The sequence below is a fragment of the Ochotona princeps genome, chromosome 14 (genome assembly GCF_030435755.1).
Source record: "Ochotona princeps isolate mOchPri1 chromosome 14, mOchPri1.hap1, whole genome shotgun sequence".
NCBI lineage: Eukaryota > Metazoa > Chordata > Mammalia > Lagomorpha > Ochotonidae > Ochotona > Ochotona princeps.
In genome coordinates this window covers 19,381,482-19,398,629 of record NC_080845.1, presented here as the reverse complement: position 1 = coordinate 19,398,629, position 17,148 = coordinate 19,381,482, and the positions used below count along the sequence as shown (strand labels likewise).

At 36.9% G+C, this 17,148-nt stretch overlaps 1 protein-coding gene across 1 annotated transcript in view; it reads right to left on the bottom strand.

The window, feature by feature from the left end:
* SVEP1 (sushi, von Willebrand factor type A, EGF and pentraxin domain containing 1) overlaps positions 1-17,148 on the bottom strand; it is a 168,598-nt gene that overhangs the window by 54,847 nt on the left and 96,603 nt on the right. The window contains exons 18-25 of the mRNA XM_058672513.1: positions 16,824-16,985; positions 12,243-12,404; positions 11,729-11,820; positions 10,215-10,311; positions 8,225-8,338; positions 6,203-6,316; positions 4,961-5,162; positions 1,770-1,927 (exon numbers count right to left, since the gene is read on the bottom strand). Of these exons, the coding sequence (XP_058528496.1) occupies positions 1,770-1,927; positions 4,961-5,162; positions 6,203-6,316; positions 8,225-8,338; positions 10,215-10,311; positions 11,729-11,820; positions 12,243-12,404; positions 16,824-16,985 (1,101 nt within the window). The remainder of the gene's footprint in view (positions 1-1,769; positions 1,928-4,960; positions 5,163-6,202; positions 6,317-8,224; positions 8,339-10,214; positions 10,312-11,728; positions 11,821-12,242; positions 12,405-16,823; positions 16,986-17,148) is intronic.

Here is a 17,148-nt window from a genome sequence, read left to right as displayed (position 1 = left end):
CATGCATTGCTTCTTTTTTTATTAAATTTATTCATTAATTACATTGTGTTGTAATTACATAGAATCTGGGTTCCTCCCCCCCCACCCTCCCCCCATGGTGGGTTCCTCCACCCCGCTGCATAACCATAGTTCAAGTTTAGTTGAAATTCCCTCCCTGCAAGAATTTGCCAAGCATAGAGTCCAACATCCCATAGTCCAGACAAGTCCAACTACTTATTGGGAAGACCCTCTCTGGTCTGAGGGCAGAGTCAGCAGAGTATCTTCCCAGTCAAATAAAAGCATTAATATACCATCTGCAACAATTAACATCGTTATGGAATTAATTGACATGGTATTGAGCAGTCAACATGTTAAAAATAAATGCGATTTCTTAACCACTTTCTGTGACCCCCCCATTCACAGTTCAATTTTAGTTTATATACTACAAATGTCATAATATCCATAACATAACATGATATGCTTAACATCATATCATCTTAAATTAAGGCAGACATGTGGTATCTAACCTTTTGGGATTGACTCATTTCCCTTAGCATTATGGTTTCCAGTTTGGCCCATTTGGCCACAAAGAACTGCATTTTGTTTTTTTTAATAGCTGAGTAGTATTCCATGGAGTAGATGAACCATAGCTTTCTTATCCAATCCTCTGCTGATGGGCATTTTGGCTGTTTCCATGTTTTTGCAATTACTGATTGTGCTGCTATGAACATAGGAGCGCATGTTGGTTTCTCATAAAACAAGTGTTCTGGATATATTCCTAGGAGTGCTATGGCTGGGTCATACGGTATGTCGATTTTGAGTCGTTTGAATGTTCTCCATACTGATTGCCATAGAGGCTGTACCAGCCTGCAGCCCCACCAGCAGTGGAGTAGGGTTCTTTTTTCCCTGCAACCTCGCCAGCAAGTGTTGTTGGTGATTTTATTCATGTGGGCCACCCTTACTGGCGTTAGGTGGTATCTCACTGATGTTTTAATTTGAATTTCCCTTATTGCCAGGGATATGCATTGCTTCTTAATGTTTCTAAGCTTCAGCTTCCTATTCTGTGCTAAGGAGGATAATGGTAACAGCATCTAGCTGCCTGGAATGCCTGTATCCCACATCAGCGTGCCTGGCTTTGATTCCTGGTCCTGCTTCTGACTTCTGATTTCCACTAATGCAATCTTAAGAGACAGAAGATGATGCCTTATGTACCTGGCTCTCTTTTACTCATTTGGAAGACTGGGACTGAGTTCTTGGCTCCTGGCTTTAGTCTGGCCCAGCCCTGGCTCTTGCAAACATTTGGAGAGTAGAACAATGGATTTTTGTCTTTTCTTCCTTAAAAAAAAATCTTCATTTTTGTTTGAAAGGTAGAGTTACAGAGAGAGAATGAGAGACACAGAGAGATGTTCCACACCCCAAATGGCCACAAAGGCCAGAACTGGGATAGTCCAAAGCTTAGAGCCAGAAGATTCTTTCAGTCTCCTACTTGGGTACAGCGGTCCAAGTACTTAGGTCATCTTCTGTTACTTTCCCAGGTGCATTAGCAGAGATCTGGGGTGGAAGTGGAGCTAATGGGACTTCAATTAGTGTCTATATGGGATGCCAACACTGCAGAGGGCAGCTCTCCTGCAATGTCACTGCACTGGCCTTGAATCTATTTCTCTCTCTCCTTCCTTCCTTTCTTTCTCTCTCTCTCTTTCTCTCTCCCTTTTCCCTCCTCCATTCCAAAAAATTAAATAAATAAAAATAAATAAAACAAAATTTAAAAAAATCACACTGATCCCATATACCTGTTTCACACCTGCTGCCTGAAAATCCTGGCCGGCATTTACAACTGTATGAATTTAATTCATCCACACAGGTGGCTTGATTTCTGCATGGATTAGATTGGCATTCATTGATGTTCAGTTCACAGTGTGGCCCTGTGTAGCCAGCTGCACACTGACATCTGAAAGAAAACAAAGTGTTTTAACAACCAGAATAGCTGAAGAAAGGCATTAAAGGGCAAAATCCACGCCATTAATGATAAACTTTCCATTAATAATAAACTTGCCTCAAAAGAACGAAATTGAACTGTTGAAACCTATTTCCCACATCAAAATAGCACTTAATTATAAGCTATTTTTTCAGCTTATATGATTAAACCAGTTTAATACAGCATGTATGAGTATTAGAAATGTCATGGTAACAAAGATAAAGTAGATAGTAGTTCCAGTCCATATGAAATACTCACGCACATGGAGTTTCTTTCCATAGAAGTTTCTAGGAATAAGAGTACAGATGACGGGGCTGCCACTGTGCACAGTGGGCTCATCTGCTGCCTCTGTGCACAGTGGGCTCATCTGCTGCCTGTGACATGAGCACTACATATTTATGTTGGTTTGTGTCCCAGCTGCTCTACTTTCAACCCAGCTCCCTGCTTAGGTGTCTAGGAAAGGAGTGTAAAATGACCCAAGGTAATCGTGTCCCTGTACCCCTGTAAAAGACCCCTGTGGATCTCCTGGCTTTGGCCTGGTCCAGGCCTGGAGACTGAAGCAGCAGTTGGAAGATGTGGTTATGCATCAAGGTGAAGGAATTCATGATGGGGGAAGGGTTTGGGGTGAAGGGGGGGGAATCCCAGTACCTATGAAATTGTGTCATGTAATGCAATGTAATTAATGAATAAATGAATATTTAAAAAAAAAAGATTCTCTCTCATTGTTTCTTCATCTTACTCTGTACTTCTGGTTTTCAAATAAATAAATTAATTAAAAGTTTTAGATGTTATTCCAAAGCCTTTATATATATTTAGTCTTTCTAGTAACGAGGCACTAACATTTTGTTTTATTCTCATTCTAAAAACGAGTTAAACTGTGACTCAGAAAAGTTAAGTAATTTGTCCATACCTTATTGTTACTAATTGGTGTTTTGAGGTTTTTTTTTAACCCATCCTAGAAACTTAGTTGAAACTTATCAGAATGGAAGATGGAGCTGATACTACTAAATGTAGACAAAGGACTTATGAAAAAGGAAATCTCATGTGATGGTGGAACTGGAATTTGGAAATCTCAAGAGAAGTTGGTTTTGCATTCTCGGGGTGTATATACCCATTTCTTGGTTACTAACGGAGTTTACTAAACAAAATATACAAGGACCCATGTAACAGATGTTCATTACAGAATCATTTTGAATCTGTGCAGACAGGAAACGGGGAAAATAAAACAATGCTAGAATTATGTAATAGAATACTAATCAGCAATTGGAATGAATAAAGTATTCTAAGTATTATGTGCTTGATAATACTTGAAAACATACTGTTGAGTGAAAAAACTTGCAGAATGCTAGTCTTATATCATTCATGTTATTTAAAACTATACTATGTAATGTTTATATTGACATATACGTGATATATATAAAAACCTAAAGGACATACACTAATATTGGGACAGGGTGCGTCTCTGTGTGTGTGTGTGTGTGTGTGTTTTGGAAGGAAGGAATCCAACCTTATTTTTGGACCTTATTTCCTTAAAACATAGGACATGTATTAATGTGGCAAAATACTAAGGTTTGATAACCACAACAATGAGTCATGATTTTTATTATTCTGAGATTCTCTGTATGGCTGAAATGTTTTGTAATTAAAGAGACTGTGTCCAATTAATGCCAGTTAATATTCTCATTACTAGCACATTCATACGGACTTATCTGAAATTGACTGAAGGACCACAATATAAACAGATGCTGTTAAGGGTTTAAAAGGGAAAAAAATCAGTTGTTATCTCCCTCAGTCAGATCTATGTCGGGTCTCTGCACTTGAAGGTAACGCTCTTTTTAGCCAGTATTTCACATTCATTTTTATCCTCTCATGTTTGATAATATCACTCAACTACCACATCCTTGTCAAGAAAATTGGTTCACTTTGTCAACCTTCTGCACTCTTTCTGAACTAGGAGAGTGTGTTGTTACCTTGCATCTCATCATGATTTAGACAAATACGATGTTCAGTCATTGTTTTGAGTTTAGAATGAACTGTCATTCATTTGGGAATTTCTCATTGCGTATCACGAAGTGCTTTATGCCAGAAAATGCAGAACTTGTAGGGCTACCTTGATAAGATCTCATTCCACAGAGAGTGTTATGGTTTCATGGGCAAAACAGCCACCCTGTTTTTTTCTGGATAGTACATTGGCTGTTCACGGTATGCTGTTAAGATTGAGCTAGGGACTGGAATATGTTGCCATTTGGTAGACATACTTCTTTTTGTCTTTAATGATTACAAACTTATAAAAATAGAGGTGTCTTGAGGACACTAAAGATTCTTAAGGATTTTTAAGGAAGCACAAGCTGCCATCTATATTGCAGGACTACTGTGTTCTGTATTTTCCTGCTGGGGTAGGGAATCAAATAGGACAGACGTGATAAAAAAATGACAGGATGGATTGGTCTTTGAACTGCATTCCACTGGTACCCCAGGAGCTATTTCAGAAACATTACCCTTTTTTGCCACAAACTTTGGCTGTTGCTTGTAGATACCCTCATGTTAGATTTCTGTTGAATCAAGGATATCAAGCTAAAACTAATTTGAAATTCAGGGGCTTAGACTGTAGATGGACATCGTGGCAGTATGACTGCATAATCTATTTTAACTTCGTGTGAAAACAGCAGCTAAGATATAAAATACAAATGCAGTTTTTTTTTAGTGTTAGTGTATTTACTTTTGTGGAGTTATATTTTCTTTCATCTGTTGTTACTTTGCAAGGATAAAAGAGCGATTCCCAAACGTAGCTGCATCAGAATTTTTAGGAATCATATAATAGATCAGATTATCCATTTTAAAGGCTTGATGAGGCAGAAACTCAAGGGAACAGTGCATGCCACTGCAGCCTTTCCGAGAATGGCTGGCCTTGTACATGAAGCCTTATTTCATAAAGGTTGCAGCATAACTGAACAGTTCAGTAAATAGCCACAGACAGGGAAGACAGATCTGGCTTAAGTCCTTTACCTGAAGCTGTTGGCACCATCTTTGCAAGTAGCTCCATTTTGGCAAGGCTGACTGAGACACTCATCAACGTTTTTTTCACACCTGCTACCCAAAAATCCTGGTGGACACTTGCATAAGAATGCTCCAACCTGGTCTTCACAGACTGCATTGTTCAAGCATGGGCTTGACTGGCACTCGTTGACTTCCAGTTCACAGTGTTGGCCTGGGAAGATTGGGAAAAGAGGATCTCATCTGTTAATGCCCTACAAAAACTGTGACCAAAGGGTTGATCTTCGTTTTCAAAGTAGTAAAATAGAGGCTGTAGACCCATTGCTTACCAAACAGGCTTGACACCTTCCCTGTAATGAAGGCCTGTAAGTCATTTTAGGATTCTGCATTTTTGATAAATTGTTCTTATCTTACTTTTTCCTGAAACTAGCATTAGTAAAGGATAGCTAATTGAGCTGCTAGATTTTTCCAAAGTGCATTTGGCCTATTGATACTGATGTCACTTGAGACACGTGAGTGCCTGGCCTTGAGCCCCACCTCTGCTCCTGGTTCAGCATCCTGCTGATGTATATCCCAGAAGGCAGCAGGTGATGGCTCAAGCAGTTGAGACCAGGCCACCCACATGGGAGCTCTGGCTGGAGTTTCAGCCTCTGGATTTGGCTGTTTCCATGACGACAGCAAACCAACAGATGTAGGATCTCTGTCTCTCTTTCCATCTTGCTCTATGCGTCACTGCATTTCAAATAAAATGAATGATTCTTCTCAAAATGTCCTTTTAAAGATTTGATTATATGTATTTATTTTTACTTTGCATTTCTACTTTGGGCATTTTTTTCCTGGACTTCCTGTTCACCAATGAGGTACAGATTTTATAACCATATGGTTTTGCACCCATTTGTAAATATCATTTGCATGATTTGTTTACAGTTCCTTCTTGAAAGTTTGTCTTCATACTCACAAACACACACACATCAACAAACATCTACACACATTCATATAATATACACATATACATGCACACACGTACACACATACACACACACATACACACACACTACTTTTTTCTGGACTATTTGAAAATAAATAGCAGACTTTAACTCCAAACATTTCAGCATGGAATTCCTAAAAATGAGAACTCTTTTCTCCTTGTAGAATAGAATCCAAATATAACATTTATAATGTGCTAGTGAAGTGACTGGCTTGTGGTGCTATGCAGCAATTTAAGACAATGGAGGAAGAATGGAAATGCCTCACCTGTGTATCCTTTGACACACGTGCAATGATAGCCAGCCACGCCATCGACACAGGTTCCTTTATTCAAACAAGGACTGGAGCTGCACTCATTTATATCATACTCACATTGGTCACCTGTAGAGAGTCACAGAATCTGGGAGCAAGATCAAACCTGACAGGTCTTTCAAGCAACTTGCTCAACTACAAGAACAGAGTCATTGGAAGACACAGTCAAGAAGCTTGTGATAGCCATTTTAAGGTGTATAGAACCAAGTCGCGTATGAACTAAAATTGAAATGTCAATGAAGGTGTCACAGGATGTGGTAAAGAACTTGCATTTTTTTTTAAACATGTTGGTTACTCAATTCTAAGTCAATTAATTCCATAACATTGTAAATTGTTGCTGATGTTAGGTTGGGGCTTTTAATTGATGGGGATGATACTCAGCCGGCTCTACCTTCAGACCAGAGATGGTCTCCCCAACAAGCCGTTGAATTTGTCTGGACAATAAGATGCTGGAATCTATGCTTGGTATATGCTTGCAATGAAAGAATCTCAACTGAATTTGAACTGTGGTGATGCAACAAGGTGGAGGAATCCACCATGGGGGGAGGGTTTGGGGAGGGGATGGGGGAATCCCAGTACCTATAAAACTGTGTCACATAATGCAATGTAATTAATTAAAAAAAAAAGAAAAATTTTCATCTTTGCCAAATACACCAAAGGAAAATGCTTTCTTCTATTTTTTGAACTATTTTTTTTTCTAATAAGAAAATTACAACTACAATTAGCTGCCCATATTTGTTAAAGAAGATAGGAAAAATTTTGTCTAATTTTTTCTTATATTGTTTGTTTTCTACTTGATTACACTTCATTGAATTTATTTCTTTTTCAGTGAATTGAAAAGGCCATAAAATAATTTGGGAAATATATTGAACAAATAAAATAACTTATGTTATTCAGAAAATTGGGACGACAGCCAAACATATGTGCAGCTGTCCCATTTTCTGTATGATACATACTTTGAGACCACATGGTACAATTCAAATATTTTATTTTATAGACCTAGAAACTGAATCTAAAGAAATCTGTAATGTTACTAAGGACAGGCATAGAAATGAGCCCATAGTGATAAAGCTTCAAATTATAATATAGAGATACAAAGACTTCCCAGGGTTATAAGTGTTAGATGCTTAAACTTACAAGTCATGGAATTAAGTAACACATGTATAATAATTTTTGAAAATTAACATAAAAATGTGTTAAAAATTTCACCAAGAGGTCATTTTTATCACTAGCAAATCTAACATAAAATCTGTAGTTATATATAACTATAATATATAATATACAGTAAAATATAATGTATATAATATACAACCAGCATTATTTTTGATTTTCACTGAAAATCCATGTAAGACATTTAAAGTCTAGTAAATAGCATACTATATTCAATGTCTAATAAATAAATACATACACACATGCATGCATATATTTAGATATATATTTACTTCAAAGCTTACATGTAACTGGCTGAATAATATGTGTTCTGCCCATTCCTGGTACAAGTTCTTTACTAGCATTCAACCCAAGCTGACATTAACTTGAGTCACAAAGTCTAGTGTTAACATACTGTTTGTGAACATACAGCCATATGCACACAGTAATGAGCAGAGGAACTGTGGGAAGGAAACCAGATACTGGATGTGGACAGACAGAGCACATGCACCTGCCGAGCCACACCTTATGGGTGGTGATGTGTGTGTAGCTAAGTTCCCCAGCTGACAGCACAGCCTGTGTGTGACTCATTCCAAAATACATGTCGTATGTTTTATAAACTTCAGGCAATTTCACACTGCCAAACTGACATCTCCTTACAAAACATCAGAGTGAAAACAAAGCTTCATATAGATATTAGGAAATATGCCACTTCAACATGAGTACATTGTTCTGTTCCCATATCCATGAAATAGATTTTAAATTTACCTTGGTGATGAGCTCAAATGATTGTAAAGTTCATATTGGAAAGCAAAATTTTCTCCTTACCTTTGTAACCCGATGGACACTCACAAATGAATCCCCCAACTCCATCTTTACAAATCCCATGGTTGAGGCAGGGAAGTGAGCTGCACTCATCAATGTCTGTTTTGCACTTTAAGCCTAAGATGCAAACCAAGCACCAAAGGATGATCAAAGAGAAAGAGTAACACAAACAGAACCATGGTGGTTTCAAGGTGATTATCTCAATGATCCAAATTTATAGGGAGTTAGTTTTGAAGGTAAGAATAACATTTGCTAAGTACTATGATCTAGTCAGTTGGAAAGACATCACCTCTTTCTGAACATTTATGATATTTAAAAAAACCACAAAGGCCAGCAAAACACTCAAATTAGACACAGGAAAGGACAAAGAGAAAAAAAAGCAGGAATATAAAATACAGACAGGAATTATGTTAATTCCAAAGTGGAAAAATGCAGTTATATATCCTTGCTACCAAGGTCTCCTGTCTAAGGGCTGGAGGTGGGGCTGAATCCTGCCCGATCTCCATGCAGTGCCAGGTCTCTCACACTCCATCCTCCCTACGGTGTGCATAGGCCACCTCACTCTACTGGAAACCCACATTCTTCCTCTGGCCTGGGGGTTTTAACGTGCGGGTTTTGGATCAGTAGTATCAGCACCACCAAGGATTGTAATGGAAAGGCAAACCCTCAACCCATACATCAAACCCGCTGAGTCAGAGATTCTGGAGCTGAGGCCAAGTAATCTCAGTATTAAAACCCTTTCCAGGAGCTAGCACTGTGGCTTAGTGTATAAAGCTGCTGCCTGCAAGGCTGGTATTCCATATGTCACCAGATCATGTCCCAGTTGCTCCACTTCATCCATCTCCCTGCTAATGGTGTGGGAAAAGAAACAGCAGAATGGCAAAAGGGTATGGGTTGTGATACCCATATAAGAGACCTGGAAGAAGCTCCTGGCTCCTGGCTTCAGCTTGACTGAGCTCTAGCTGTTACAGTTAACTGAGGAGAGAAGCAGCAGATGGAAGATCTCCTCCTCCCTTTCTCTGTAACTTTCAAATGAAAAAAATCATAAAATCTTGTTTTTTTTAAAAAAACCTTCTAGGTGATTCTGATGCATATTAATACGTAGAACCACAGTTCTATACTATGCCTTGTTGCAATCACCATTCATTTGTAGAATTCTGACACAGATCCATAATTTCTTATAGACTGTTTGGAGAAACATTTTTATGAAAATTCCCACAGGCCAGCTATAATAAGTGAGTGCCAATTTTCTTGTTGAATATTGATCATATTTTATTTTTGAAGGTTCCTTTTGCATATTTTGTGGTGAATTATTTTACTTAAATATAATTTTTCTAGTTAAAAACTTTAAAACTATTGCATAATTTAAAAAAACACAAAAAGCTGTCTAGAAGAAAAGAGAATTACTTCAAATTAATTACAATATTAAGGTATAATTCATTCTTCCTTAACAATTATGTTTCTGGACCCAAATGGAATGTGAAACAAAGTGTAAGAAAACACAACTCCCACCTAATCAAGTCTAAAGTCATTGTTTTTCTAAGCACAGTTTCCAGAAAGAAGGAAAGAATGCAACAAATCATAGCATTCATAAGGATGTCCAGGAGTGTACAGCAAATAAGAGAAACTGAGAGTTCATGAAAAATGCTTATGATAGAAAATATATTCCACGTTCTACTTATATTTATTTGTGTTAGAATAAAACCTTAGAAATGGTGCTTAGAACTGTATTTCAATTTAAATTATGAGTTATGATATGAGTTTTTCATAAATAAGATGATTCTTTAATCAATAAGTACACCTCACTTGCGTATGCAAACTCTTTTTTAAAAAATTTAAATCTTTTAGTTTATTTTATTCAACCAAAATGTTGTGCACTGGTATGATCTACTATCCTTTACAAGTGATGTCTTAAATAGTAGGAAGTTTGATTCTGAAAGTCATGATGAATTCATATGACAAGTATATCAAAATTTGCATTTCTCTGGGTTACCTGTGTATCCAGGTGGACAGAGGCAAACATAACCTTGCCCAAGCTGTTGGCAGGTTCCGCTGTTGTGGCAGGGGTTCAAGAAGCATTCATGGAAAACCTACCGGGGCAGAAAAGAAATCCACTAGCAGCACAGATTTCTACTCATTTCAAAGCAGTCCTGATTAGAGTAAAAAATTTGCAATCCCACATAGCAGGTTACTGTTCCAAGGTTAGTTCAGTAAAGTTAACTGAACTGCTGCCTGAACAACACTGCTACCTGCTACACATGCAGGGACACAAACATGATTTATGATTCTTGAGTGATGTTCTGGAAAACCCAAGCTGTGTTTCTAAATACTAGCTGCATTGAGGGGCCTGGCACTATGGCTCAATTGGCTAATCCTCTCCTAGCAGCACCAGGATCCCATATAGGTGCTGGTTTGTGTACTGGCTGCTGCACTTTCCATCCAGTTCCCGGCTTGTGACCTGGGAAAGCAGTCCAGGATAGCCCAAAGTCTTGGCACCCTGACCCTGTGTGGGAGACAACGAGGGGTTCAGGACTCTTGGCTGCTGGCTTCTGGCTTTTGATCGGCTCAATTGCAGCCATTGCAGGCATTTGGGGAGTGCGGCAGCAGATGGAAGATCTCCCTCTCTGTCTCTCTTTCTCTCTGTAAATCTGTCTTTCTAATACCAGTAAATAAATCCTAAAAATAAGATTCCAATTTAGGTGTTTCAAAATGATATTTTGCCAGGGCCCAAAACAATGCCAGCTAAATTAGAATCTCTGGGTATGAACTGTATACATTATTATTCATATAGGTTGGCCAGCATGTTCTTATGTCTCCAAATTCCAGTGTTACTGTCTGAGATTCCTATAAGTTTTTATAGTCATTAGGCTGTTTCTAATTTGACTTGTAAAGCCAAACAAATCAGTATGATTGGACTAGGTTGCAGAAAGTTGAAATAAAAAGTCTAACTTCTTTGTCCTTAAGAACACCAGAAGCCAAGGAATTCATTGGATTGGGTAAGGTAAATGCTGACTAATAGCTGAATCTACCAAAATAATCACACTTAACAGCTAGTGTTTAAAAAAAACTAAGTGAAAAACAAGTGGTTTTGCTTATGGTTCTTAATTTTTTAAAAGCCATATCTTATTCTAAGAAGTGATTTTTTTTTCTGTCTAAAACATTTAAATTTTCATGAAAGTTGAGCAACTCTCCATGTCAATCAGAAGAGGCCTCTGGCTAAACAAAATGCTTTGACTCAAATAATGAGTTGTGCTTGTCGTGTTAATTAGTAAATCAAAATGTTCCCACATTTACACATTCTTGTCCAAATATTTCTGGGAAAAACTCCCATTTTTGGTACTTAGACTATCTAATGTTGTATTTTTGGAAAGTTGCTAGTTATAAGCAAATGCATTCATTTATTAATATTCATTAGTCTAAATCATTTTAATTTTCTTTCTGCTAAATGACAAATGGTTTTGCAACCATTCTGTTGATGAAAATTACATGCACAGAGTATCAACTTGCCTGACTGCTAACTTCATACTTCTTTTCAACGCGTCCAGGAGCAGCAAGGGGCACAATACTTTCCTCTGCCGCTGAAAAAGTTGAACTAAAACCTAACAAAATGAACAGCAAAGCATTAAATAAACATGTTAATGTGCAATAGATGCTGCCATTAAATAGATACCATCTCAACAAGATGATCAAGATTTTGGTTGCCAAAGTGAGTAAAGTCACATCTATTTTATTTCAATAATATTTAAAAACAGAATGATAGATGGTAAATCTCTCAGGAGCTTTGAAGGGAACTTGAAAGTTATCCAATGCAATGCTTCCAATACAGGACTCTTTGGGCCACTGTGATAAAAACAAACAAAAAAACCAACACAACCAAGAAACAAAGACCTCAAAAGGACCATTTAACAAATTCAGACACCAAAATCTACTGAAAAAGGAAATATTCAGAACTTAAGCTAACACATACATAAGCAAAAATGCATCTCCAACATGGGCTCGATAAGAAAGAATCTTGTCTTACTCGAACAGTCTGTGATGGATTTAGCACCGGTAATAGTTGTAGTTCCATAAAAGGGACATGACAGACAGAATGATTTCCCAGGATCTGGTTGGTAATAATCATGAGGACATGGATAACAGGGCATTAATCCAGTCCGGGAAAATTCTCCGACTGGACAAGGCACTGGAAAGGAAACACAACACATTTGTGCATTTAAAGCAGTATACCTTCTATCTATGAAATTTTCCTTAACGCTTGGTCATAAGAAAGCTATTGAATTGCTGGTATCAGCTCTTGCACATATCTAATACCCATGCCAACAAAGAACCCTGTTACATGTTTTGCTGTAATTTCTTCCTGTCTTAACTGAATAACAATTAGAATTGGCTGCATGATATATTCTACTATTTCTACTCAATATATTATGAATATATTACTTATCATTTCCCAGATCATTAAGTAACAACATGGCATTCCAGAGACAGAACATAACTAATGTTATAATAAATAAGAAATTCCTCACAAAGATGTTACAAAAGTAGAATATAAAGTATATTTTTAGTATATCCTTACTGATTTCTAACTTGATCCTAGAAAATGCAAAGCATGCTAAAATCTGCAATGAAATGATATTTCTGCATTTTCCCTTTGTAAGACAGATTTTTTTCAAGTATCTTAACGCTACTAGTTGATAACAAAGCTTTATAATGATTAACATTTCTTCTGAATTTTGTGGAAAATAAAAACGAACCCTGCTTTTCCTTACTAAATGTTATTTGGTTTAGAACTGAACTTGTTCATTAATCCATTTTGTCACCCCTAATTGCTTATTATTCATATTTGTATTTGTGTGCTAGATGGTCCTTTTATTTGTAGGTTAAGCTATCATTAGTGTTAAGCACACTTTTCGTAAGAACATTCATTTGAGTGTTATCATTTAATCAGATTGTCAATTCTCTTAGCAATGTGCTTGGTAGAATAGAAACAAAATAATAATAAAAAAATAGCTCCATGGGTGGGGCTTCTCCTTTACCTCCCCATTTACCCCAGATACAGGAAAAAAAATGTGGAAATAATAGTCTTACCCACTTTCCTGTAGTCCTTGAACCTTTGCGCCCTAATTAACTATGTAAAGATTGTAAAAAAAAAAAAAAAAAGTAAACATCTAAAAAAAAAAAGCCCCAAACATAACATGAGCCTGGGTATTGTTTTGTTCTTTAAAAAAAATTTTTCAAGACCACTCTATCTTCAAAGAGAAAAAAAATTATCCTTCAAAAGGGCAGAGCAGACAAAAATTACACTAAGATGTAATAGGCATAAAATATCAAGATTAAAAATAAATTGCTTGTTGGCCTCCTAAAATAGCTAATATGTTGTCATAACATCTCTAGCTTTTGGCATAGAAAGTGTCAAGTAAATCTACATGTGAAAATTAGTTTAAATTACATTCCAAAGACACACAGTCGTCATTAGCATTTATTTCTCAGGAGTGGCCAATTAACATTTAATGTATTTCCTACGGTTCCCAACCTCAAAAGGTTTAATGTAATGCGTTTTTAACTTTGCAATGTGGCAAAAGCAATAAACATTTAGCAGAAATCATGCTTTGAATTTTAAATTTGGACTGTTTTCTGGTTAGCAACAGATAGGATGCCTCTGCTAGGAGGCTGGGCAGTGGGGATGGCAGCTGTCAACTAGCCCTTCCATGAAAAAGGTCCTAATCGATGCTCTGGTATGCCGTATTTTCAACTAGCTGTGGGTTTATCAGGATTTAACCCATCAGTAAATCAAGAGGCATCTGTATTTATATGCATAGTTGCAGTAGCATAAAATACAATGGCATGTATTTAGAAACATATGTAATATAGTATTATGTATGCATAAATCAAATAACTACACATATTTAAACATTCATCTATATTTGCACATATTACTATCTAGTATGTAATACAGTACAAAACACACACACATCAATACAGTACTAAGTGACTAATATCTTGAGAAAAGCAGGGAAAATTTACACATCAAATTAAAAATAGAATACTTGAAATGACCAGGGAAATGTCTTCCCACTTGTAGTGTTTACTGATTCTATTAAGGGCAACAATTCTGGAGTTGCAGTGGTGTTTGCCTTAAAGTGTGTTTCCTGACTATGGTTAATAGTGTTGTATACTGAAAACATCCCGAGGCCCAGAGTTCAGGTGCTTTTGCCACACAATTCTCTCTCTCTCTCTCTCTCTCTCTCTCTCTCTCTCTCCCTGTCTCTCTCTCTCACACACACACACACACACACACACAATGTGAAACAATGGATATGTTAATCAAGTAAGCATTTCACTATGTAGATCGAAACTTCATGTTCTGCACCCTAATTGAATGCAAAACAAGCAACACAAGTGTTAGAAGTCAATGGTTCTCATTCTGAATTAACTTGATCCTGGAGGGCACACGTAAGAAGTAACATCATCCTGTCCCGCAAAAGCCTTTCCTTCCTGTGGGACAAATTCATGACAACAACAAATAATTTCGAGGCTTAGTCTTCAGGTAAAAATAATTCTTGTTAGATAAAAAATTTAAATTATTGACTTTGTATGTAAAACTTAAAAATACTTCATGGCCTAAGAACTGATAAAAAAGAAAATGTATAGCCATATGTCTTTAATATAGTAATATGCTTACATACAGTTGCTATATTAATAATAATTTGAGTTCAAAATGCTAAAGAAACATGAAAGTGATCTATCAGTAAAACATGCAATAAATTATATAGTATATCTATAAGATAAATCAGTGGAAAATAAGTAGAAAATATGTAAGGCATTATTTTGGAATTCATAATACAAGTATTTAAGTTCAATGTAAAATAGTGTTTATCTAGCAGGATAGGAGAGAGAATACTGAGTTTTGTTATTCTCAGTTCTCATGACAAGGAGAATGTGGTTAAAATTCTGCTTAAGAATATTAGGAGAAATGGGGGTGGTTACCAGAACTTTAGAGACTTTCTGGAAATTTTAACTGCTTAATTCCAATAATTTGATGTTAGACAAACCTCAAGGCTTATTCAGAAAGCTAAAAGACAAGAATTGAAAATATGAACTTGTTTCACTGGAACTATTCCAGTTTCTTTTGTGGTTGCAGGAAGCAGGGGTATGGAGAAAAATTTGTATTGCAGCTTACGAAATTATTTTACCAACTTCTCAGTGGAACATAAGGTTGATTAATGCCGGTGACCTAATTCCTCATGTCCAATAGATTTTTCAGTTTCTGGGATCCAACCTCACTGAGCGAGCTTAAGCAGATGGGGTGTTTGAAAATCTACCATCCATCTTCTCTCCTAGGGCACTGAACTAATGAGGAACACATCCAACAATGCAGTACCAGCCACACTCCTCATCACCACCACACTGCAAAGCCCTGTACAGTTATTTTGTACAAATCTTAATATCATTTAATAAGAGAATTTTTTTAAGTATAGGGATTGCCATAGGTCTTGGTTTTTGTAAAAAATAAAAGTACAGAAAGCAGGGAGGATACCCAGCTAAATTATAATCGTATCTCAACCAAATATGCTTGGTTTGTCATCAGGGATGTAACATGGGTAGACCATGGTCTTTTAATTTTTAAGCCAGTTCTGCTGTCTTTGAAAATTACTGCAACTGCCTTGGAGTTTACAGCTGTATGTTGGCCTTTAGTGCCAGTTCTAGTTTTGTTACCAATTTTTGTTTTTGCTTATATCTTCAGGAGCAGTGTTCCAGTAAGCCATATTTAATATAATAAAGAATAAACGTAATACTATAATATATTATCATCTAATATATTATAATGATATAATATAATAAAGAATAAAACTTCCAATCTTCATGTAAGCATTTACATTTAAGCCAGTGGTTCTCAATGTGTAGGATCAGCACAAACTGAAAACTAGTTAATAAGATAAATTCTTAGAGCCCTCACAAGACCTCACAGAATCAAAATACCAGGGGTGGAGTCCTACAATCTAATGTAATGTGTCATCCATGCTTACTATTGGGAACTCATCAGTACATCTCAAATGGTTGTTTTGGAATCACCTGGAGGAACTAAAGACAACCCAGAATGCCCCATTCCTTCCACAAACAATTAAGCAGAATCTCTGAGTGGAGAATGGCTCCAATGCTTTACAAATACTGTTGTAAATGTGAAGATGATGTGTGCAGCTAGAATAATAAATCACTTCTGAAAATCTCCAGCTCACAGGAAATGAAAGGTTATCATTTACGGAATAATATAATGAATTTCCAGGAACCCCAGAAAAGATCTCCTAAGTGAAGAAACTCTGTTCCTCGTTGAGGTGCTTTTCCACCATTCCATGAAGCCCTGTGTTTGTTTTCACTCTTTGACACATGAGAACAAGCCCACACTTCATTTTGTACTCCTAATAACAGGAGGCCAGTATTTATACCACTGGGAATTATATTTCACTGTTGACTGGTTGAATAGGAACTCTCCTTGAACAATGATTTGCATTTGCTTACAGTGTACCGATAATTATCCTGAAGTTACTTCTCCAGACATAGAACCTAGCAGGTGTAAGAAAATATCAGTGTATACAGGTTTAATAACCTCCACAAGCAGAAATGTCCACAGCTCCTCTCTTCACAGTTGATGTGCTTTCTGGACATAAGAGACAGCTCCTGGAACCAATTTCTGGTTGATAAGTGCCCAGTGGACATGATTCACAAGTCTCCAGCCCATTGGACGAATAGGTGCCTTGTTTGCACTGAGCTAAAAAGAGAAACATTGCACAGTTAGTCAAAGTGTTATGAAGCTATTCAAAATTAGCTGGGCAGAATAGGGCTTTTTGCATTTGAATTTGACATGGAACAAGAGGCATAAAGAAATCCTGTTAAGCCAATATACAAAACACTGAGCCCCATGCATTTGCCTC